Source organism: Anguilla anguilla, chromosome 8, assembly GCF_013347855.1.
Source record: "Anguilla anguilla isolate fAngAng1 chromosome 8, fAngAng1.pri, whole genome shotgun sequence".
In the NCBI taxonomy this organism is placed as follows: domain Eukaryota; kingdom Metazoa; phylum Chordata; class Actinopteri; order Anguilliformes; family Anguillidae; genus Anguilla; species Anguilla anguilla.
Genome location: NC_049208.1, coordinates 18,788,194 through 18,813,046, shown reverse-complemented (window position 1 = coordinate 18,813,046; position 24,853 = coordinate 18,788,194). Strand labels below are relative to the sequence as shown.

Below are 24,853 nucleotides of genomic sequence, written 5' to 3'. Positions count from 1 at the left end.
GATATATTACCCAGCTCTACTGGAAAGGTGTGTGTCCATTGCGCTTACGTTGATATCCTGTCAACTTGTGGGCCCTTTGGGCAGTGGTTGGTCTGAGCGAGAGAGGGGGATGATGGGATATCCTTATATGACACGGTGTGTTTCCCTGCCTGGCAGGCTCTGGGATGATGCCATCGGGACAGACACCACAGAACCAGGATATGCAGGGGGACATGTGGTCCTTCCAGACCGAACAGCAGGTCATGAACGCAGACTTCCTGTCAGGTGAGCTCGCTTGGGGTCATACCCCTATGCTGTGCTGGGCTTGATACCCCTCTAATGGGGGTGACAGTGTAGTGTTAAAACAGTGAGGAAAATAGACTTGTAGCTCTGAGGTTGCAGGTTCTAATCTCAGGTGGGGCACTGCCATCATAAAGTGTGTAAATCTCTCTCGATAACAGCATCTACTAAATGCCTATGTGTAATACAAACTATGCTCCCTAATTCCCTCCACTGTATGGAACAGTTCACAGGTAGCCAAATCCATTCTCACCTCAAACAACAACTTTTTCTTGTTTATGAGTTTAAAAACACACTTTATTGGTGTTGACACAAATTATTTGCAGATTATTTGTGTTAAACCCAATCTGATTAAACACCTTGTTCATAGGCACAGTTGCAGGGATTATCAGAGATTTGATCCCTCACTCTCTCTCTCTCTCTCTCTCTCTCTCTCTTTCTTTCTCTATCACGTGCCTCTCTCTCTCACTCACCTGTCTCTCTCCTCTCTCTTTCTGATTCTCTCTCTCTCACTCTCATTCACTCATGTGTCTCTCTCTCTCCTCTGTTCTTGGCTATGAATAACTGTGCAAAATGAGTACTGTACCTTATCAAACCTGTGATTTGTAGTTGCTCCAATAACCTTGATATGCACTTTTGTATGTCGCTTTGGATAAAAGCATCTGCTAAATAAATGTAATGTAATGCACCTCTCTCTCTCTTTCTGCAGGCCCAGTCTCCATGGGTGGATTCCCAGGCCAGTGGGGTACCCAGCCCATGGTCCCTGAGGTGAAGGCCAGCAGCCTCACAGACCCCTTCACAGGTCTGCCTCTGTTAGCCTCCTTCACTCCAGGACAAGGCAGTGTCTGCCCAGCATATGGATACTTTATTGTTAACTGACCTTGAAGCCAGAATATCACATGTTCCTGCTGTACACTGCTGCACAGTGTTTAACTGAAATTCTATCTGTCATAATTATGAGTGTGAGTTACCTGACTGCTGCAGTATAGCCCTGTGATGGGGCATTCTCAACAATTCAGGCACTCTGCGCATTCTGTTCATTTTCTATGTATCGGCCTGTGTTTACATTGGATGTACCTTATTCTATGCAAATCAATCCGGTATCGCATAACAAGATTCGGCAACTGTATTTCCTATTTCCCACCTCAAGCATTTTCAGAAACATATTTTAGTGGACTGTTTAGGTGGAGTAAGAGAAAGTTTGTAAATGATCTGCCATATTGTTCCGGTTTGGAGAACAGGGTTTGTCTGTCCAATCAGGTGCTGGCAGTGTTCCATGGTGGGCTATGTCATTTGTTTGCATTCTGCCAAGTTTGGGGGTCCGTTGCGTCCCAATGCATCCTCGCTGGAATCGGTGATGATGCAGCTTAAGTCAGTTTTGAGTGGCTATAAGTTTGAGGCAGTGATAAGTGGTTATAAGTTTGTGGCAGTGTTAAGTGGCTGTAAGTTTGAGGCAGTGTTGAGTGGCTGTAAGTTTGAGTCGGTGTTGAGTGTCTGTAAGTTTGAGGCAGTGATAAGTGGTCATAAGTTTGTGTCAGTGTTGAGTGTCTTTAAGTACCTCCACAGTAACAGTGTCCGTGTGCTCACAGGATTCACCCAGCAGGGGATGGACATAATGAATATGGATGTGGGCATGGCCCCCCTTTCCACTGCGAGGCCCCCCAGCATGGCAGAGCCCCAGCAGCCATCGCCTCTCATTGCCTCTGTACCCCCAAAACTGGCCCAGATGCCCAACAAGCCCAATGATCTGAATCCCTTTGAGAGCCCGTTGGACATCCTCAGTGCCCCCGACAACACTGCAGGTAAGGGGGGAACTGGGCAGGCTTCTTGGTCTTCAGAGCTGGTTGAGTCAAAACTAGCCTACCCCCCGTAGTCACATTTTGACCAATCAGCATATATTCTTGTGCACTGTATTTTGGGTGACTGTGAGAGTTTTATTTAATTTTGATTTAACATCAGGGGTTAAACGTTCACAGTGCCTGAAATGATCAGTTGCTCTCTTCACCAGGATGACCTCTGCAATGATTTCATGTGTGTAAACTGCTTTGGTAAACTGCATGGCAAAAGCCAGTGGTCTTGAGTCTGCAAGCAGGCACCTCCCCTGAGAGCTGTGAGCAGGACCAGGCCGCCCTGTCTGTAGTTAAACATGATGTCACAACATGATGTCATAACATTCCCGCCCCTCCTTTCCAGCTTTCACAGAGGATTGGGGATTACAGCTGGACACTCCCAATAGGAAAACCTCCCAACCTCCATAGTGAACTATGATTTCATAGGGTTTCATCCACCAGGGGGAGTCGCCCTTTCTGTTGGGGGTAGATCCTTTAAAGGGGCAGTTCTCCCAAAAATCTAATAAAGCTGTATTTACACTTATCCAGAGTGCTATCTATCCATCCAGATAGTTTCGCTGAGATTTGATGAGTTTTCTAGATATCCACTGCAGCTCACCCTGGCACAGTGGACTTCAACAATGCCAACATTTGTGTCGCTCAAAGCACCAAAAAATTTACATTCAAAAAATTCAACAGCAACAGCCATCTGTGTATGTCTGCCCAAAGTGTCAACCAAAGCTCGGAAGTATTCTGGGGTGCAGCGTCAATATTGTTTTAAAACATTGTGTCAACATTACATGTATGCCTGAGTTGGTTAATATATTGAAATAATACATTTTAAAATATCATCAATAATATGCTCATAAAATCGTATACAGAATATTAAAGTGGGAATAATCTATGCCATGACTGTTTAATTTCCTATTTAAATATGTGCTTTTCATATTTTGGATGTAAGATGTGCAATATGCTATTGGTGTATTTAGTTTTTATATTGGGGCTCTTTTTGGATAGTGCATTGTGGGATTTGTAGTGTTGCAGGGGCCAAGTGTTGGCTTTAGGAGGTGCAAGCCTGCACAGAGCGTGACTCTCTCTCTCCCTCTGTGCTCGAGGAGTCCCGGGTGGCCCCTGGGCGGGCGAGGGTGGGCTACAGACGGACCTTTCCTTCACACCCAGTGACTCTGCGGCGATCAGTTACCATGCCGATGAGATGGCAGATTGCTCCCCTGAACCCCCGGGTGCAGACGAGTGCCACCAGCAGAGCGGCGGGGTTGAGGAGGAGAGGGGGAGCGAGGGAGGAGGAGGCAGGAGGCAGAAAAAGAAGAAGAAGAGAAGGCAGAGGGAGGAGATGTATGACGTCCTGGAGTCTCAGGGACCCCAGGGTGAAAACCACAGCCCCACCGGAGTCTACCCAGGCATGGAATGGGAGTTCGATGATGGGGGCAGAATTGGGGCCAGGGGCAAGAAGGGCAAGAGCCGAAAGAGAATCCCAGAGGAGTGGAGTGCCCTCCAGGAGCCGCCCCTGACAGCCCCGCCCCAGGGACCTGCCGGGGACCCCTGGTCCATGAGCACCCAGTCCCAGGAGAGCTCTACACATGAAGCCCTCAGCCCGCTGAACAGCCCCACGCCTGCAGGGGCCGAGGAATCGCCCACCACCCCCTCCACCCTGAGCTCTGAAGCCCCCCCCTCTGTACTCGCCAGTCTGGACAGTTACCTGGCTGCAGGGGCAGATTCCTGTGACCCCAGCATGGAGACGGAGATCGCCCCCCTCCCCTCGGACCTCGCCGTCCCCCCAGATTCCCTGCAGGAGAAGGGGCTTGTTGAGAAAGCTGTGTCTGTGGAGGACCCCTCCAATTCCAGCTCTCTGCAAAAGTCTTCCACAAAGGATGCCCCTGTGCCCTCTGCCCCTCCCCTCTCCCAGTCACCTAATCCTTTCCAGGTTCCCTCACCTGCTGAAACACCAGTCCCTGCCCCTATCCCACCCCCATCTCCAACACCCTGCAAGGACAGCCCCCATTTGGAAGCACTGGTTGGATATTCCCCTCCCTCAACCACTGCAGAGGCTCCAGTTCCCAAAGGTGATCTTGTTGCGTCCGCTAATCACAACGAGCCTGTTCCTGTAAGCCCCTCCCATACTCCACCCCCCTATTCCCAGACCCCTCCCATTACCAGCTCTTCCTGCGCACCTTCTGGTTCCTTCCCCATGGTGAGCTCCGCCCTGAACCCTGCAGCCCCACCCTTTTTTCCCAGCCAGTCAGAGTACCAGGAGCCCCAGCTGGAGGGCTGGAGGGAGGATGAGGGGCCGGCAGACCCCTCAGTGACTGAAGGTTGGTGAGAGTTGATACGGGGTCCTGGGGCGGTCAGGGCAGGGGGCAGTGACTGCACACTGCATGGCAGTTTAAAAGAGGGTGGTGCTGGACTCTCGGGCCACACTGCATCTCTGGCTGGCTGAGTCTCTGGGTCTGGGAAGGCTTTGGGTGGGATTTCTCTCTCTCTTGCTCCCACTTCCCATCCCAGAATGCATTTCTGGTTAGTGCAGTATGATGGCCTCATGTGATCTGCTGGTCTGTAATTAAGCATGTTTAGGCTAAAGGGACCTGCTGGTCTGTAATTAAGCATGTGTGGGCGAAAGAGACTTACTAATCCAAGCTTTGTGTCTATGGGGCCATTGTTAGGTCCCTCTGTCTGGACCTGTGCTGTCTTTTGTCATTACATGTTCCTCTTTATTCCTGTTAACCATTTGCTAACATTCTTCTCTTTTTTAACATTCTTTCTACATGGGCTAGCTGCAGATTGTCTGTTTCTCATCAGCAATTCATTCACACATTATCATTTAATGATAATTTTTTTTGATAATTCTTGTTTTTCTTGCAGGTAAATGTTTACTACTTAAACGTCAAAGCCACCAGTGCACACAGCAAATGCTAATCCAAATTGTTGTATTTATGTCACCCAATATAATGCTGAATTGATGACATGATCATTTCTTCTTTCTTTGCTGCCTGTCATGGTAACTGAACGTCTGGTGATTCTTGGAAACAGGTAAGCTCTTCTTAAAATTTTTTTTTTTTTTCTTTGCATGTGTACACACAAACACACACGCACGCACACACACATAGAGGATTGTGGGATAGGTTGGACCTGGAGAATTCAGGCTCTTAGCACTTGGTAGAGCCTGACTGCAGTCTCATATTGATCAGCAGCTTGATGGCTTTGGCTCGTTGTTGTAGCTGTGGTGTGTGGAACACGGAGCTTCTGCCCTGGCTCCTCCTTCTCCGCCCTCCTGCTCCCTTCATGCTGTCAGATCCCCTTTTCTTTTCTGTCCAGCCCTCCCTCTCATCTCTCTCCTTCCATTTCCTCAGTTTGTGCCTGTTGTTCCAGTGATGCAGCCCCTGTCATAGCCATCCTGTTGCTCCAGAAATGGGAGGGGGTTGCTGTGGATATATAAGGACTAGGGGCTGCCAGGAAAACAACGGGATGTGACATTGGGGGAGATTAGAATTCAAATGCAATGACAGACTCTCCATCCATGAATCTGCTCTGTGCCCCAGCTTCACTATCTCAGTAGATCTCTCAACACCGATCAACCATAACATTGATCTATCATTATCCAGGGTCCTTTATTCTTCACTTTGACTAACACAGTTAAGCTGGGCGTGTGATTTGTTTTGGCTTATGAAAGCAACACATACTTAATTTATATGTGTGTTTTATGTCAGGGACTGCCTACATAAAGCTGTAAACCCTGCCCAAAAATAAAAATAAAAGAACCCCTTAAATGCTTCCTCAATCCTCAAAGCTGAAGAGGAAGCACATTGTAATTAGAATTGCACTACTAAGGCAAAGTTGTCACATTCATTCCTTCAGTAAAACTAATTTTACTGTATTTGCACCATTTACATCGGCCACTAGGCCTGTCTACAATGAAGAGTCTACCTGTAAGAATGATGAGAAATCAGAACAGTTATTCTCTAGTTGTTAAATTATGATAAGTTTTTTTTTTTTCGGTGTTGTTATTATGGTGCTTTAAGTCCCCCGAACGAGGATTTACCCATCAAGATAGCAGATGGACTGCTGAGGATTATGTTTAGGTTTGCCAGGGAATATTGGTTCACAGCCAAGTGAGAACTTTCTATAATTGCACTGGTTTTGCACTCTCACTCATAAAGGATCCGTCCATGTGTGTGACTGGAACCAGTCCATTTCAAAGGCTCAGTCACAATAAAAAGTAATACATGAGTGACATGGTTTGTTTAATTAATCTCTTAATATAACTTCTCAGTTGTACTGTAAGCTCATGCTTTATTCAGTCAGAATGTGTGCATTGTCTGGCGTAAAACAGGGGAATCTGTTGTCCACCGCTCTTATGTAATAAGGCCCATTGAGAAGGGTTTTGCGGTGATGTCACAGTAACTTGGGAGAAACGGCTCTATTTTCTGTTCACAGTGGAAAAGAGGCAGCACTGTAAGCCAGAGAATGTGCTGTGTCTGTCCCTGTGACCCAATCCGATTGGCTGGTGGTGTCTCAGCATTTTTGCCCTCTGCGTCTAGCCTTTGTCATACACGCGTACGTGTAAACATACCTGCTATACGCAAGCACACACGCACATACATATGCACACAAACACTCACACGCACAAACACATGCACAACACTGATACTGGCACGCACAAACACATGCATGCACGCAAGATCATTTATTTAATTATTTAATTTATAATTGCAGAGGGATTATATTAAATAAAGCAATACTCTTTTAGTTGATGGCAGGTATGGGGTTTCTGAGCAGAGAAACAATTGGTAGCTGATTCTGGGACAGTAAAATTTATCACACCTGTTTTTCATTGTGTCATTAATTGTTTTCTGTGAAAAGTAGGAGCATCTTTGACCAGAATGAAGCAGATGCAAATATACAAAAGTATTTGTCATTTCCAGGCCCTTGCTGTGCTCAGTGATTTTTTAAAGTTACAGACTCCTTGCCCTGCCCACTGGCTGACCAGTTGTCTAATGTGTGCTCGTTAAAGTTTCGTAGATCAGGGCTGCTGGCTAGCTCACTCTGTGTGCGCGGCTTGCGGCTGCTGTGTGAAATGAAGCAGCTGGCTGGCAGGCTTGTGTTTTGGAAGAGAATCGCGGATTGCCTTCACTCTCCAGAGCCAGCAGCAGGGGCTGTGAATGAGCCTGCCTGTACATAGTTTGCAAATTGGACATTCCAAATTCGGGTGGGACTGGAGATGCCCAATAAAAAAATTTGAAATAGTTTTGTGGAGCAGCAAGCATGAAATGGCAAGGGGAAGGCAAGACATGTGAGCTGCAGAATATAGACATGTATTCTCACACCGTCACACGTTCTTACATACACACATACAGGTACATGTGCGCTGCTACACACACACACACACACACACACACGGAGACGGATCCAAACACACTCAGCTGGTCACTAGAGCCTCTGCAGTGTCCCCAGTTTGAAACACATTTCCATTGGGCTTCAACTGGTTCAGCACCAGTTTCAGTCTCTATTCAAACTATTGAACTCCCGCAGATAAAATGTTTGGTTCAGTAGTTCTGCGTTAAGTATGGAGTTCGCCAGCTACAGTACGGAATGTGTTGGGTTACAGTACCGACTGTACTGTGGTTTCAGAGACAGAGATGAACCGATCCTTTGAAGTGGACTACTTTTTGTTATGATAATATTCTTCAAGTAAGCTTCATTGATTTTTTTGGAGTTGAATACCTCAGATGAAACAGTGTGTGGGTTCTGTTTTTAACAGCCAGTCTTAGGTTCTTTTTTTTAACCAAAGCATCTGTTGTAACTCTTTATCTGTATTTGCACAGGTTGAATTCCTCTTTTTCTACAGTGTTTTTAATTATTCCACATGTAACTGGTTAATGTTTAGTCCATCACCATTCATCCGATGGATCGAAACTGCTGTATATTTTCAATTTATTGTGGACCTGAGGTTGTTGATTCAAAACCTGTCATTCTCTTACAATACCTCATTGGGAAATCTTGCATTATAAATGCTGTGACAGAATATGCTGTAATACAAGTCACATTGTGTGTACAGTGCATGCAGTAATGATAACAGCAGTTTTCCTGAAATGAAGCAAGATAATCTTCCCCTGATTGAAATGCACGTGTTCTCTCCTTTCTGCCATGTTCTGTGTTGTTTCTATGGCAACAAGCCTGCCTGCTTCTCGGTGTATGTGGCTGAACATGGAGCACTAAACTGTAAATCTTAATGCAGGATTTAACACGGCACTTACTTTCTGGATGAAAAATAGTGGCTTAGCCATTAGGGGCTTATCACTGCTTTGTTTTTTGTCTTATGACTAGTTTGGTTTTTGCCTTTCCAATCAGTGTGTTTTTCTGGAAACTGGAATATTGCCCTTTTTTTAAAATATATTTGGAATATTTTACTTTATTCATTAAGGAACTGAATGGCTGGAGTCAGTCTGGTGTTTGCCATTGGCCTCAGGGTCGAGTTCACCTTTCGCTGGTGGTCTAGATGGGGTGTCTTATGAGCTGACTGACAGTGGCTCTGAGGTGATGTCATAATGGAACTAGATTGTTGCCCCGCCCTCTTAGGTCTGCAGAATGCGGCTTCTGCTCCTCCTTCAGAGCGAATGGAGTTCAGCTAGTTGTGTTCCTGCGGCGAGACTGCTCCTTATGAATGTGTGTGCCTGTGTCTGTGTTTCTGTGAGCTCAGGATTACTGCCCGCTCATGCATGCGCAGCAGTTGTCACCCTGACAAGAGCAGAAATGACAGGCATCAACAGAGACTTTGTGTGGAAGCAGTCTGGATTTATCTCTCTCTCTTTCTCTCTCTCTCTCTCTCTCACCCTCCTCTCCCTCCCTCTCTCTATCTCATTTTTCTCCCTTTATTTTTAAATATCTTCTTCCTATCTCTCTCTTCCTTTCTCTTGCTCACTCTCTCTCATCCTCCTCTCTCTCCATCTCTGTCTCTCTCTCAATTTTCTCTTTATCTTTCACCTATCTCTCTCTCTTTCTCTCTCTCTCTCACTCACTCTTGCTCCCCCTCTTTCCCTCTCCCTCCCTCTCATGTCTGAATGGCAGCTGTGCTTGTGCCCAGTGTCCACATACCTTGGCTCCAGGGAAGGATGCACCACACCCCCAACCAGAGAGTCACTCAATCACAGCGTTGAATCAGAGAGTCACAGAGTCACAGCTGAATCAGAGAGTTATTGAATCACGCACTGAATTGGAGAGTCACCGAATGACAGTGCTCAATCAGACAGTCACTGAATTGCAGTGCTCAATCAGAGCATGATCTTCCAATAGTCACATCTCCTCATTATCTTTTTTGAATTGATTTTGTTTTTTCCCTTGAAGCATTGCCATTGGCTGTTTTTGAGTCTTGTATTTACATCTAATTTACATTTGGCTGTGTCACAATAAGCATGGTACAGGATACAGGAAGGGAATTCTGGGAAAGTTATAGAAGGTCAAGTCAAAGATGTGGCATGCAGCTCAGCTGTGGACACCGGAGAGCCCTCTATAGTCCATGCAGCGTCAGGATGGAGAGAGTGCTCCAGGTGGCAGGATACAGCTGTGTTGTCAGGAGGCGGGGGCAGCTGTACTATGGGGACATACCAATAGCGCTGCTTGTGGGCGGGGCTTGCCTTGTGGCCAGGGGATTGGGCCAGTTCTTCAGCATTCATTCATTACTAGCCTGTGATTCCCACGCTGTGCAGCTCATGGCTGTGCGCGCATGTGGCGGCCCTCTGATTGGTCCAGCAGTTCTGTGTGGAACAAGCGGCCCTCCTGTCTCATGTGATATGCTGCAGCCTCCATTTTCACTTCACGTCTGACCGTGGGCCTGGACTCTGCTACCGCCAGTCACTCCCTCCCTCACTCATGCTCAGTCAGGTTATCGCATGCTCAGTCAGTCAGTTACTCATTCGGGCGCTTGTTCAGGCACTCATTCACTCTGTCAGTCGGTCAGTCTCTTGGTCACTCACCCACCTGCTTGCTCTCAGTGGCTTGCTTACTTGCTCAGTCACACATTCACTGAATTAGTCGCTCACATGGGTCGCCATTTGCTTCATATTTTGGATCCTGCGCTGTATACATGAAAGGGTTGTTCATAGTTTGGCTTTCTCAGCCGTGGTTTTGCTCTCATGGAATATCACATGTAGGGAGTCCGTTTATGGTTTTGCTTCATCCCGCAGTGAAAACCGAGAAGGCCGACAAGCCAGAAAATGTGGAAAAGATGGACAGCTTCCCGAAGACGGAGAAGCTGGACATGCCTGAGAAGACAGACGAGCCGGAGAAGATGGACACGCCCGAAAAGGCAGAAAAGATGAACAGCTCCCCCATGATCGAGAAGGTCGATGTGTTTGAGAAGAGAGGCGAGTGGGAAAAGGTGGATAAAGCGCGTGAGTTTCAAAAGGAAGATAAGGAAGGGAAGTGGGAGAAAGAAAAGGCAGAGAAAGACAAGACTGAGAAAGACAAGACTGAGAAAGATGAGCCTGAGAAAGAGAATATTGAGAAAGACAAGGCTGAGAAAGAAAAAACTGAGAAAGACAAGACTGAGAACGAAAAGACGGAGAAAGACAAGACTGAGAAAGAAAAGACTGAGAAAGGCAAGACTGAGAAAGGTGAGCCCAAGAAAGACAAGCCTGAGAAAGTGGATCAGCAGAAGATGGGCAAAGCGACTGAGAAGCCCCTTAAGAAGGAGAATGGCCTGAAGACTTCCAAAGCACCAGAGAAGGTGACTGCAAAAGCAGCTGGAAAACCTGCAGCAGCTGCTGGGACCAGAGCAGCGCCAGGCAAGGACCTGCCCAGCTCTGATAAGAAGACAAAGGTGAGCCAGAGAAAGGAGGCGGAGAATGAGGGCCTTACCATTCAGTGCTGTGCTGTGCGCTTTGCTCTGTGTGCGTGCGTGCGTGCGTGTGCGTGTGTGTGTGTGTGTGCGTGCGTGTGGATTTCTGTGAGACACGTGTGTGTTTGCTGCAGATATGACCATAGACCTCTTTGATCCTGAAAAATATAAGCAATCCAACGTCAGTGCTACATGTTTTTTAAAAAGACACTGAGGGTCTGCTGTGGTGCTCATCCAGTTAAGGCACCTGTACATGGATTAGCCCCACAGTCACAGATTGCCCACCCCCAGCCTGGGGTATTGCAGCATGGATGCAACTGTAAATAGTTAATTGGACATTTCAAATTAGGGAGGGAATTGGACATGCCAAATTAATTTTAAAAATAAATTGAAAAAGGATACTGTTATCTGTTTTGAAAAATTGCAACTGGATTTCCTTCTGCTAGCACAGAAGCTTTGAGAGTGTATGTGCGTGTAAGTGCTGCTTTGAAGTGAATCTGTGATTGCGCTTTCTTATTTGGCTGCTCAGTGCTCTGATTGTGACTCAAGCCGCTTTACTGCCTTGTGTTGCTGCCATTATCACCTGTGTTTGCATTTTGTTTTCCATTTTTACTCTGTTTTGTTTCTCCGTTTGTTTGTTTGATTGTTTGTTGTTTTTGGCGACGGTGTCCGTGCCTCAGCCCTCTGTTGCGCCGGCCAAGGCGAGCTCCGCCAAAACGCGGCCAGCCTCGCTGCCCTCCGGGGCCCCCGCGTCCAAACGCCCACCCCCTACCTCCACCAACTCCCTCTCAGCCCCCAGCAAAAAAATCCCCGCCCCCACCAAGGCCACCACCCCCACCGCTGTTACCAAGCGGCCCTTGCCTGTTGCCAGCCACCCAACTGCCTCCGCCCGTGAAGCCAAGCCCAAGGTGAGTCCTGCCACACCCCCACAGTCAGTGCTGGGGTGCAGGAGTTCACTCTCTGTTTTCACTTCCTCACTCTGATAGCACCCTGCCCCCCTGCTGTGGTCCTTGGGCCCTTTCTTTTGTCGTGGCCCCTGTCCTGTTTCTGACACCCCCCCCGATTAATCCCTGCTTAACACCCCATTAAGACCTTCTGAGCCAGTCCTGCGCACCCAGGGATCTCACCTTTAAGGGGCCTTTCTGACAATAAAAACTAACGCACATGATGGTGTTATAACTGTAACCACGGGCAACCATAGGAAAGGAACCGTTGCTGCTGAGAGGAGCTGAAGACATGGAGGCTGCATGTGGGGAGGTGTAGGGTGGAGGTGGGGCTTGTGCACGTGCGGGAGGCGCAGAGGAGATTCTCTCAGGGGGGTGACGTGTGACATTTCTCATGAAACCCTGCTGTGAATGCAGACCTTTAAAAATAGGTCCCCCCCCTAGATTTGTGTCAGTGCTAACATGTTCCGGTTACTGAATATTTGAACAGTTCAAGATGCAAAAAACATGGCGTGGTTAGTTCTGCAGAGAGAACGACGACCTCCTAGATGCATGCTAGGAAAACATGATGAGCTTAAATTGTGTTTCACTTGTATTAATGTTGTAGTAAGTGCTGCAATCCACCTCATTGATCTGTTCATGTTCAGGCACATTGCATGGAATCAGTGGTACTGGATAGATAAAGCTGTGGCTCTCTCTGGTGGTGAACGTTTGTAACAACAGGTAGTTTTCATGTTCGTTGGCATTGCTGCACATGGCTTCAGACAGGGTAGGCAAGCCCTAGTGTGAAAGGCTGAGTCATCATCTTCTTTGTCTCTCGTTAACTGTCTCATTTCCCAATGACCTCTCATCTTTCCCTCTGCATTCCTTCCTCCACCTCTTTCTGACTTTGCTTTTTTTTTTTTACAGACTGAAAGACTCCCCCCTGCGCCGAAGGCCAACACGGCGAAATCCTCAGCCCCTAAGAACGGGTCCTCCAGCACCACCGCCTCCAAAGCACCTGGCGCCCCCCGCGTGCCCCTGTCCAATCGCACGTCCGGCAGCGCCCCCTCTCTGCGGCGCTCCACCCGTGAGTCTCCTGCCCCCTCCGGCCCCCTGTGCTGCCCACGGTGTACTCGCCGGATTGTGTGTGAGAAAGTCATCGGATCAACATGCGTTTATGAAGCACATTCACGGTATACCCCAGCCTAGAGCCCTCACAAACGCAAACCTCACGAGAGGTGAACGTGGCAAGAACAACTCAACGCACTGGCCCAGGGTTTGGGCTCAGGGTGACCAGCACAGTTTAGTCTATTTAGTGATCAGTGCTCTCATTAGATGTGGGAACAGTGGCATTTCATGCTGCTGACCACTACTTATATTTTATTTCTAAAAGGTTTTATTTAAAATTGTAAGTTTTTACTTGTTCTTTTCATTACATTACATTTCTTTGGAAGACGCTTTTATCCAAAGTGACGTACAAAAGTGAATTTCATGGTCATAGACAACTACTAAACACATGTTCAATAAGATATAATACTTATTTTGTACAGCTATTTCTAGCCAAGAACACAGTTTAGTTCACACAGTGAACAATATTCTGACCTAACCTCTGCCAAGCCAACTAGGCAGAAGAACAAGCTACAATATTAGGAAAAATACAAATTACCAAGAAGTACTGGAACGGGGGTACATGTAACAAGTGTCATGAAAGGGGGGGGGGGGGGGGGGGGGGGGGTTAAAGTGAAATATACGGAGTGGTGGTAGTTCGTCCAGGTATATTCTGAAGAGATGAGTTGGAGATGGGAGAGGTTTGATGTTTCAATGTTTGTGTAAAGCACTTTGGGCTGCTTTTTGTACAGTGAAATAAGGATTATTATAATTATTATTACTAATATTATTATTATTCTCAGTGGGGTCATTGAAATGACATATTATGCACCCCCCCCCCCCCTCAAATGTGCTCTGCTTCATAGTCCCCAAGACAGAGAACAAAGCAAGTGAGACCAAGAAGCTCAGCACTCTAAAGAGCACAACAGGTAGAGCCCTTATCCCTTCCTCAGCTCTCTGTCTGTCTGTCTGTCTGCCTGTCTGTCTCTCTATCCCTTCCTCTGTTTTTCTGTCTGCCTATCTATCTATCTGTCTGTCTGTCTGCCTCTACTCTGATTCCTCTTGCCTGATGCTGGTTTCCTCTTCTGCTAACTTCTCTGTGATCCTGCTGTTAAATCTACTGAAGATTGAAGAAATCAATCTACTGAAGAAATAATCATAAAGTATTGATGCATAGCATACATATCATTAACAGTATGAGTGTAAAAATGTGCAAAGGGGATGAAGAGTGCTTAAAATTTACAAATACTGTGTATCATAGTGTAGATTTCACTTTTAAACTTTTGCTGTGTGACAGTTGTATTGCAGATTGACTGGTTACTGTGTGCTACCCCTTAACTAATATCAATGTCTCCCGCCCTCTCTCGCTCTCTCTCTCCCTCCCCCTCTCTGGTCTCCTCCCCACAGCAGACAGTAATCGTCCCAGGACCAGCCCTGGCACTGGGGTCAGCAGCACGGCACGCACCCGCCCCACTAAACCCCCCACGCCCACCTCCGCCGCGCCCGATCGGAAGCCCCTCGTCCCGCGGGCCCCGCGGTCCTCAGCCCGCCCCAGCACCGCCCCGTCGCCCGACATCAAGAACATCCGCTCCAAGGTCGGCTCCACGGACAATATGAAGCACCAACCTGGTGGGGGCAAGGTGGGGAAAGGTGGATGAGGGCAGAGAGTGTGTGTGTGGGTGTGTGTGTGGGTGCGTCTGCGTGTGCGTGTGTGTGTGTTTGTGCATGTGCATGTGTGTGTATGCGTGTGTGAAATATGAGCACTATTGGGAAGGAGCAGTGCTGGCACATTACTTATTTATGTCTGTACTGTGGCCATGTTGGCTCCATGCTGTAGCCATGTTGGATCCATACTGTAACCATTTTGGCTTCATCCTGTTTTGGCTCTGTGCTGTAGCCATTTTGGCTTCATGCTGTAGCCATGTTGGCTGCATGCTGTCACCATGTTGGCTCCATATTATAGCCATGCCTTCTATATTTTCCTCTTCTTTGCTGTAGCTGTAGCTGTGATAACGGATGACCTGAGTAACTCACTCTCCCCTGACCCAGGTCTTGCCCACCTGAACACCACATGGTTTACCCGTACTCTTCAGCTGGACCCTGTCTTACTCACATTCATCAGGCCTTTACTTCTTGCTGTTACTCATTCGCTAGCTCCCTCTCTGCTTTCTCTGTCTCTACTTCTCTTTAGACTGGCAGTGGCTTTGGCTCATCTTGTTGTCTTAATGTCCAATGTCTAAACTGTCAGCCAGACTCCTCTATGTAAAGGCCAATGCTTTCTGCAGCTGTTACACTGGGTTCTCCATGTTCGAAATACAATATTGTCTTTGAATACAATAGGAATGTTACAGAACTGAAGTGTTAAGTGTGTGTATTTTGATGGATTTCTCCACCACATTAAGCATTAACAACGCTTCACTTCACCCACTTCACTCCTCAGTCTCTTTTTCTACTCTTCCTTATTGTCTCTCTCTTTCTCCACTTTTCCTCAGTGCCTCTCTCTCTCCTCTTCTTCGGTCTCTTTCTCTCTCTACTCTTCCTATCTGCGTTCCCCCGCCTGCTCCTTCTTGCCTCCCCCTTCACCCCTGCCTCCCCCCCTCTCTCGGCCCCCAAAGCGCTCCCCTCTCCTGTGTGGTATTGACTGGGGGTGGTTGTCTCCCCAGGGTTCATCAGCACAGGGCAGGACTGACGCCCTGGCACAATCCTCCCTCTCCAAAGAGACCAGCCAGGGCAAAGTGAGTCCATTCCATCTCTCGTTCTATCTCCCTCCCTCTCTTTATTTTATTCAGTTGTTTTCTCTCCTTCTGTAGACTCCTATCAGTCCGTCCTCGCTCTTTGCCTCCCTCTCACTTTCCACCCTTCCTCTCCTCTGCTTCCACAGCCTGTCCGTCTTTCTCTGCTCCCTCTCTGCCAACAGACATCTGCTACAAAACATCTGCCCTGTATTTTACAAGCACCTCCAAGAAATAAATAGCAGAAATCAGTTCTGTGACCAAACATGAAATCTCAAATCGCATAATCCTGTGTTATGGTGGGAATTCCTGACTGAAGTGTGTTTAACCTCAGTTCAGTAGTCATCCTGACTGAAATAGCCTTTATCATTATTATTATATTTTTTAGGAGTGGATTTATTGATTTATCTTGTATGTTGATCTTATTGATTTATTTTATATGGTGATGTTGTGAGTGCATTTATTGAGTTATCTTGTATGTTGATGCTGTGAGTGTATTAAGTTATCTCATATGTTGATGTTATCAGTATATTTATTGGGTTAACTCACATGTTGATGGCTGTACGTGTGACTTTAAGTCAGGAGCCAACTGTAAATAGGGATTGCTGTCAGGTCCCAGTGAAGAGTGTGTGAGTGGGATTCATCTGGGGTCACAGGGAGAAGTGTGTGTTTGGGTTTGATCTGGGATCACAGTGAGGAGTATGTGATTGGGATTGATCTCAGGTCACAGGGAGGAGTGTGTGATTGGGATTGATCTCAGCTCACAGGGAGGAGTGTGTGATTGGGATTGATCTCAGCTCACAGGGAGGAGTGTGTGATTGGCATTGATCTCAGCTCACAGGGAGGAGTGTGTGATTGGGATTGATCTCAGCTCACAGGGAGGAGTGTGTGATTGGGATTGATCTCAGCTCACAGGGAGGAGTGTGTGATTGGGATTGATCTCAGCTCACAGGGAGGAGTGTGTGATTGGGATTGATCTCAGCTCACAGGGAGGGGTGTGTGATTGGGATTGATCTCAGCTCACAGGGAAGAGTGTGTGATTGGGATTGATCTCAGCTCACAGGGAGGAGTGTGTGATTGGGATTGATCTCAGCTCACAGGGAGGGGTGTGTGATTGGGATTGATCTCAGCTCACAGGGAGGAGTGTGTGATTGGGATTTTGCGAGTGCATGTATAACGGTGCATGTCATAGAAGCTTCTGCTAACCTGTCCCAGCACCCATCCACCCCTCCCCTCTAACCCGGGGTCCCCTGGTGATCCTGCCCTCTCCCCTGCTATGCTGTGTTATAGGTTCAGATAGTCAACAAAAAGGTGGACTTCAGCCATATCACCTCACGCTGTGGCTCCAAGGACAATATCAAGCATGTTCCTGGGGGGGGGAATGTAAGTACATGGCAGACTGTGGTACTCCTCTCACTGATATACTAAACACATATACTAAATCCCATTATACGGTAATCTGTAACACAACAGAGATCAATCCCATAGAGAAATTACAGTGTACTGTAATCTGCAATGCAGCAGAGATCAGACTTTTGTCCCTCTGTCCAATGCTTTCATTTTGCCCTCTCCCTCGGTCTCTCTCCCTCTTTCTTTCTTTCTCTCACTCAGTCTCTCTCCCTTTCCCCTGCTCTCTCCCTCTCTCTTAGCCTCTCCCTTTCTCAATTTTCAACTGAAATGCTTTATTTGGATGACATGTTTCAAAATACGTTTTGCCAAAACATGATAACAGCAATCAGTCATAATAAAAATATGAAAACGCAACAGCAGCAACAATAACAACAGCACAAATAATTGCAGTTTAATCGCAGTTAGTTATTGGCTAGTAAATGTTATTGTTCAGTTTATTGGCATGTATATACATTGTTTATATTGCCAAAGCATAACAGTTATTAACAGAATTAAGTGACAATTAACTGATCAATTAAGCTGTAATAACAAGAATATATAAAAGCAAACAAGCATGATACAAAAATATAATTATATAACTAGTACTGTTATATGACTTACAGTTAGTCTTCTCGTTTCATGTTGGTCCTTCCCCTGAAATGACTTACAGCTTTTGTTTACCTGTCAGGGAGGGAAATTTGAAATTTGAGCTCTGTAACACTTGGGACATATTTTTTCTTGATTTGGTGCAATTTTAGTTTTGTAATCAAACCATTCACATGTGGTTAAAATGCTCATTCTCGGCTTTTATTTAACAGAATTTTTATACATTTTGGTTTCACCATGTAGAAATTACAACTTTATAAATAGTCCCCCCATTTCAGGGCATCATAATGTTTGGGGCAAATGGTATCACAGGTGTTTGTGATTTGTCAGGTGTGTTCAATTGCTTCCTTAGTGCAGCTTCCGGTATCTATTTTAGATTTTAGCCTTTTGATTGCCATTTGAAGTCTGTTATTGGTGTTTGTCGCTATGAGGGCCTGAGTTGTACAGTACCAGTGAAAGTCAAGGAAGCCATTATGAGGCTGAGAAAAAACATAGGCCAAACCTTAGGCCAACCAAAATCAACTGTTTGGAACACCATTAAGAGGAAAGCCAGTTCTAGTGAGCCAAGACCTCAACAGTGAATACAATGCATTTGGTTGAACTTGAGAGAATTTGTTTGAGCAGATATGATGCTTCTGTACAATTCAGAACTCATTCTGCTGCTGCTAGCAGTAGTTACATCATCAATGAAGATGTGTGCCAGAGTCTGTGGCAGCCATACTGTACATGTCCATACCATAACACCCGCACCACCACATTTCACAGATGCTGGGGGTGTTTGGGATCTTGGGCAGTTCCTATTGGCCTCCACACTTAGCTCTTGCCATCACTCTGATACAAGTGAATATTTGTCTCAACAAGACCTTTTTCCAGTAATCTGCAGGTTCTTTTAGGTGCTTCGTGGCAAACTGTAACCTGGCCATCCTGTTTTTGTGGCAGACTAGTGGTTTGCACTTTGTAGTGTAGCCTCTGTAATTCTGTTTGTGAAGTCTTCTGTGGACAGTAATCACTGACACATCTACACCTGCCTCCTGAAGTGTTTCTGATCTATTGGACAGCTGTTTGGGGGTTTTTCTTCATTATGGTGAGACTTTTTCTTCATAAACTGTACAGCGAACTGCAGAATTAACTCACAAACTTGTTTTTTTTTTTTACAAATAAAAAAGTTGTATGTCTTTGTCCCAAACATTATGGAGCTCAGCCGTAAATTAGTTTTATATAATATAATTGTGATAATCGTCACATTTTCAAATTTTAGAGAAGTTTTCTTCCTATTCTGTTTAAAATTAGGGTGCCGGAAACGGCCTTCTTGGTCATTATTCATCAGTATGCACAGAATGCATATCTAACACCAACCATAACAATTTGTCAGATACTCTCTATTTGCTAATTTATTCACATACGCTGCACCTTTTATAGCACAGCAGTATTTCATTAATTTTTTTGTGTCACAGATCCAAATTCTCAACAAGAAAGCTGACCTGAGCAAAGTTTCCTCCAAGTGTGGCTCCAAGGACAATATCAAACATAAACCAGGTGAAATTCTCTTGAACTGACTTGCAGCTCATGACATTCAGGACTAACTGTGAAGGGTTGTAACTGCACTGAACAGTATGACATTGGCTTGCACACAGTTTTTTCTAACAACAAAATAAGCTACTGGCTATCGGTGATCTGGCTTCTTACTGTATATGAATGACATTAATCTGTGGTTAGGTTTTAAAGACATATATTAAAGGCCCTTTAGTGTTTCTGTATGATGCTTTATTGCTGTTGTAATGACCGAATGTCTCCTGTAGGAGGTGGTGATGTGAAAATCCAGTCCCACAAGGTCAACTCCAAAGTTTCATCCAAAGTGGGGTCAATGGATAACATGAACCATGAGTCAAAGGACAACCTTGCGAAGGTGAGGTCATGGGGTTAGGTCCTCAGGGTTACATACTGTTCATGTTCTTGGATGCATAAAAGCATCAAGATTGGGCAGTGGCCAGTAAAGAGGGAACAGAGATGTGTAACATTCCTTGTGGATGCATCTGTCGGGTGCACTTCACAGCACTGTTTAGTTGGGCTACACTGTCCAGTTAGACAGTTGTACAGCTGGACCGCAATGTACACAGAGTCCACTGTTTAGGTAGCGCTGTACAGTTGAGGAGTACTGTTGTGATTCAAGCATGTGACTGTTTTTGCAAAGCATTATTTCAGAGCACATAATTGGGCTATTGTTTCAGGAGTTAATATACTGGGTTAAGCCAGAGTAATGTAAAATTACGGTGTATCCGCTAGCCAGCAGGCTACCAAGCTGTATAGGCCAGAATTACTCTAGACGCAGAGAGTTTGTGTGGTGGAAGCCAAGCATGTTTGTCAGATATGCTACATATAGCGCCCACTCTGAGCTTGACCACGGCTTGTGTGACAGCTGTAACCCACTAGCGTGGGTGGCGAAAGGAAGCAAGCTCTGCACCGCTTGCGCTAAGCGACCTCTCCGTGTCCGGTGTAATTCCAGCCAGGAAAAAAACCGAACGTGTGTAGAAGACTAAACTTGCCGACCTGGGTATTGTGTTAACGGTGAGGACCCGGTACTTACCTGAGACCATAGTGTGGTATGAATGGGTGAAACGCGGGTTGAACCCCTGTTCAGTATCTTGCGTCAAGCCCGGGTTTTGTGTGTGAAAGCAGTAAAACACTCTGCGGTTCTTCTGTTTACTAACAGGGAGATGTAGCTCCCTCTAGTGGTGCCCTGGACACTGAACCAGAAAGCACAGCCCAGGACAACGGCCTGAAGCTGACAGCCAACCTGGGTGATGGGTTTTGGGACCCCCAGGCCCTGGACACACGCATTCCTGAGACAAGTACGTGAACCTTGCCCCACCCCCCGATTCCTTCCCCAATTTTAATCCGCCCCCTTTGGAAAGCAAGGACCAACCCTCAGAGCTCTGTCTTCACTGGGCGTAAACAATAAGGGACACCTATTACACTTTTATAGAGTAGGGAGAGAGCCGTTGGTATTTTCCTTTCCACAATTTCTCTAAGTTTGATCATTAGAAGAGTGGCAGAGGGTTGTAGCCTGAATGAGTAAATTATATACTCTTGAAAATATTTCCTATGGGTTTTACAAATGTTCCACTGCAAATTCCTTAAGTGATAAGCTTTGGCTTTTCATTTTCAGACGATAAAGGCATCTGCATGTTATCAGTCTTACCATTCATGTCTCTCTCCCCCTTTTTTCTCTGTGTTCTTCTTCTTTTTCCTTTTCTTCCCTCTCTGTTTTCTGCCCCTGTCTTCTCTCTGTAGATTGAGGCACAGAAGCTGTGCTTTAGCTCAGACAACCTGGCCCCGCCCGCCTGCAATGATTCTCTTGGGTCCACCGGCTTCTCCACCCCCACCCCACCTCACCCCCCCATCCCATTCCCATATCGCCTCCTTCTCTGCACCTGCCAGGGGTGTGCAACAACACACTAGCAAGGAATCAATCTCAGTCTTCCCAGGCTCCCACACACACACACACACAAAGATATACACATACCTAAATGCAGACAACACACAAACATGCACATACACACACTGACACACGCATACATACGAACACGCGCATACACAGACGTATAATATAAAGGTTTATATTATCTGAGCAGTAGACTGTATGACTCACATAAATCTGGTGTGCTTGGTGACCATGTTCGCATAATTAATGTAACAGATGAACCGTGTTCTAATATCTTTACCTCTTTTTTTTTGCACTTTGCTTCTATTTTTTAATGAAGGAAATCAGTCCTTGCCGTGAGGGCACACAAAGTCATACACACACTGCGGTGTCATGAAGGAATGCTGGGAAAACGGCCACCTGACCTGGCGTAAGCTCATCGGTCAAATGTCTCCGACTTTTCCCAAGACCTTATTGTAAGTAGAAAGCGGGAGGGATGGCCTTTTCCCCATCACTGCCTCAGACACCGTGGTGTAGTTACACAGACTGACTTACCTCCACTGCGAGCTTCGAAGCAGGATGGAGAGGGATGTGAATGGGGGGGGTGGGGGGGGGGGAATGAGAATTCTGAGAAAGTGATTAATTCTGCTTGTGATGTATATTTGTAACTGAATGAAAAAAGTGAACTGGTCCCATGCCAATGCAGAAATGAAGGGATCTGTGTGGCCTCCTTGTACAGATAAAGGGACTGTCCTTAAAAAGACAAACAGACAGAAGGCCAATATTATCGTTTAGTGGCCTAGCAGACTCATAACCCTTTGAGGCTTAATATTTAAATGAATTAACTGTATTAACCTATTGCATTGGTTCTCTTGCCCAAGCTTTAGGGCTCAGCCTTTCTTTGAATGAATCAACTTATGGGAAAAATAGGCAAAATGATGTATGTGTGTGGGGAGCAGCAATGGGTACATAACTTCCATAACGCTGAAGGGGGCTGCCTCATCTACAGTATCCTGCACATGTCTTGTTCCAGTAGTCAGACCTATGTACTCTTTGAATATCTGTAGCAAAGTGGTGAAACCTCTAGTCATTGATGTAACCCTGCAACTGTGGAAGGAGTAGGGTGGGACACCTTTGTATAACCTAAATGTGCCACAGTGTGTAAATGAACACTAATTATGGACTGTATGCAAGAACTTTCTCATCTGAAATTCACATGTATTAATATTAAAAAAACATTTTTTTGCATACACCACCTTGGCTGCCTCGAGGGGGGGAGAGAGAGAGAGAAAGAGAGGGAGGGGGAGAGAGAGAGAGAGAGAGAGAGAGAGGGAGGGTGCTTTGGTTGGCTGGGGGCAGAGAGAGGGAGGGAGGATGTGGGCCTAACTGGGGGAAGTAAAAATGAGCAGGCAGGGGAATACAGACAGGAGGAGAGGGGGAAAGAGGCTGTGGAAAACTACTGAGAGAGACTGAGGAACAGTAGAGCGAGAGCAAGAAAGAAACTGGCCTACCTAGCAACAGAGAGTATATCCGGCTGTGAAGCTGAAACAAGGTGGAGTGGCTGAGGAAGGGGTGGAGCCCAGGACTGTCTGATTAAACATGCGGGTGTGTGTGTGTGTGTGTGTGTGTGCGTGCCTGTGCATGTACACGTGAGCATGCGTGACTCCTGCTCTCTCCTGTTCCCACTGATTCTGACTGCTACTGTAGCTGCTGAGACCATATGGCATACTTTAGCTTGCTCTAAGTATAACGATGTGCACTTTAATCATATTTAAGTATACTAAAGTAAATGACAGTATATGCCAGCATGCTCTAAGTATATCGCTATATACACTTTAATTTGTAATATTTAAGTGTAGTAAAGTGTAAAAGAGTAACCTTAAAATACACTTCAGCATACTCTATTGTTTGCATACTTAACCCACCTTAATCACTCCAGATCAGCAGTTGACCCCATTATCACCATTATACAGAGTAGTGCTTATAATGCAGAGCTAGTGCCTGAAATCATCACAAAGAAGCACCTAATATATGACATATAGTATGTTATGATGAAGAGCTTTCCTTTTGTTGGGAGAATGTGTATCCCTGTTTACACAGAGTGGTATAATAGTAGTGGGCCCCTTGTCACCATGTCAGTGAAACAAAAGCTGGTGGACATGCTGAAAAATTGTTGCAACACAAATCTCAATTTTGTTTAGGTTTTAATGTTATGCATTTTTGTCTGTAAAGCAACATACAGTAAAGGTGATCATTTGTGACCGACAAAATAGAATCCAAACTGTTTCAGAGTAGTAAAGTATTCATTCATGCCTGCACAAAGTACATTAGGGACATTTAAAAACCTATTTAAACTATATGTTTTCATATATACTTTGACAGGGAAGGCTTTTAGATATCTGCAGTATGTCAAGTACAACATGAGTAGTTGCTGAATGTATGGTGTAGCTCTCCCTTGTGGTGGGTGTGCTCACTGCAGCAGTTACTTAGCTTTGTTCTCCTGGTGCTAAGTCTGTCTTTATGCTTGTCCCAGGCCATTTTCATTCTCATTTATCTTCCCTGATTTTTACTAATGACTTACACACTTCTTACTGACTTCACACAGTTGTATATAAATGTATGTCTTATTTATACACTATATCACAATGGAAAAAGAAACCTTTTTTGGGCCATATGTATGTTAAGTACAGCTGTAACATTCATTTTTAACTACTTCTGTACTCTTGAGAGTGTAGTGAAAATCAGTGTTTGCCTTTTTGAAAAAGGGCTGAAGTAAAAGAATGTTTTTAAAATAAAATGTATTAGAGAAACAAGGTAGATATACACTACAGTATATATGTGTAATGTATTTTTTTCCCCAGCCACTACAGGGTGGACATGTGAGTGAGGTTTCATTGTAGAGGCTAACAGACAGAGTGTTCTGTCTCTCTGCTTTGGCAACACACCACAGTCTGTTCCCCTCACACCCCATTTTAAATTAAATTTACATAGATATTAGTTCATAATATCAGTGTGCCATGTGAGAGTTGAGGACCCCTTGGACATTATGTGGCCAGATGGGTCAGGGGTTAGATTTGATGTATTTGTTATTTTACCCCCCCTCCCCCACGCACACACACACACATGCACAGTAGCTCTCATGTGTCTGAGACGAACGCCCTTTCACAACCTCTGTCAGTTTGCCAGTGTTTATATAGAGGATCTCCTGTTATACAATGTGTTCCTGAAAAAGCAGTAAGGAGAATCCCTTTCATACTGTTGGTACTACAGCACGACAGTGCGTACACACACTTATAGAACAAATAAGAAGAGCATGTAGAAGACAATGGATTTGTAAGGTATATTCTGTCATGCAGGTTCTTTTTCTTTTGATGTGGAACCTTTATTGTCTGGCTTGAAAGAGATGTTCGTTATAGTTAATTGTTAACTAGTGATGTGCTATTACTCATGTAATAAAAGGGGAAAAGTGTGTTTGTGTAGTTCTTTACATTAACCGTAAGTTCTGTTAAGCTTATTTTGAGTCAAATAAACAAATATAGCACAATAAGATACCTATACAGTTAGTTATATTTAAATAAAATTATCAAGATATTGGAACACTTCACAATATAGACAAATATAGAAGTTATTGCTGCCCTCAGATATTGTAATATTTTTTAAATGCATGTTCTCATATTAACAGTATATTCTATTTCAGTTTATTCCGTTTCTGTAAG

At 45.5% G+C, this 24,853-nt stretch overlaps 1 protein-coding gene across 12 annotated transcripts in view; it reads left to right on the top strand.

Moving 5' to 3' along the window:
* LOC118233067 (microtubule-associated protein 4-like) overlaps nt 1–24,606 on the top strand; it is a 41,721-nt gene extending 17,115 nt beyond the window's left edge. For 3 of the 12 annotated variants that reach the window (XM_035428397.1, XM_035428398.1, XM_035428394.1), the window contains exons 3-17: nt 157–264; nt 989–1,081; nt 1,869–2,081; nt 3,224–4,438; nt 10,304–10,938; nt 11,637–11,864; nt 12,810–12,969; nt 13,856–13,918; nt 14,397–14,629; nt 15,653–15,724; nt 17,012–17,104; nt 19,171–19,252; nt 19,516–19,622; nt 20,427–20,565; nt 21,008–24,606. In XM_035428397.1, the coding sequence (XP_035284288.1) occupies nt 157–264; nt 989–1,081; nt 1,869–2,081; nt 3,224–4,438; nt 10,304–10,938; nt 11,637–11,864; nt 12,810–12,969; nt 13,856–13,918; nt 14,397–14,629; nt 15,653–15,724; nt 17,012–17,104; nt 19,171–19,252; nt 19,516–19,622; nt 20,427–20,565; nt 21,008–21,012 (3,446 nt within the window). In that variant the 3' untranslated portion in view covers nt 21,013–24,606. The remainder of the gene's footprint in view (nt 1–156; nt 265–988; nt 1,082–1,868; nt 2,082–3,223; nt 4,439–10,303; nt 10,939–11,636; nt 11,865–12,809; nt 12,970–13,855; nt 13,919–14,396; nt 14,630–15,652; nt 15,725–17,011; nt 17,105–19,170; nt 19,253–19,515; nt 19,623–20,426; nt 20,566–21,007) is intronic. The other 9 variants (XM_035428395.1, XM_035428396.1, XM_035428400.1 and 6 more) reach the window with 9 other exon arrangements.
* The last annotated feature ends 247 nt before the right edge of the window (nt 24,607–24,853 follow it).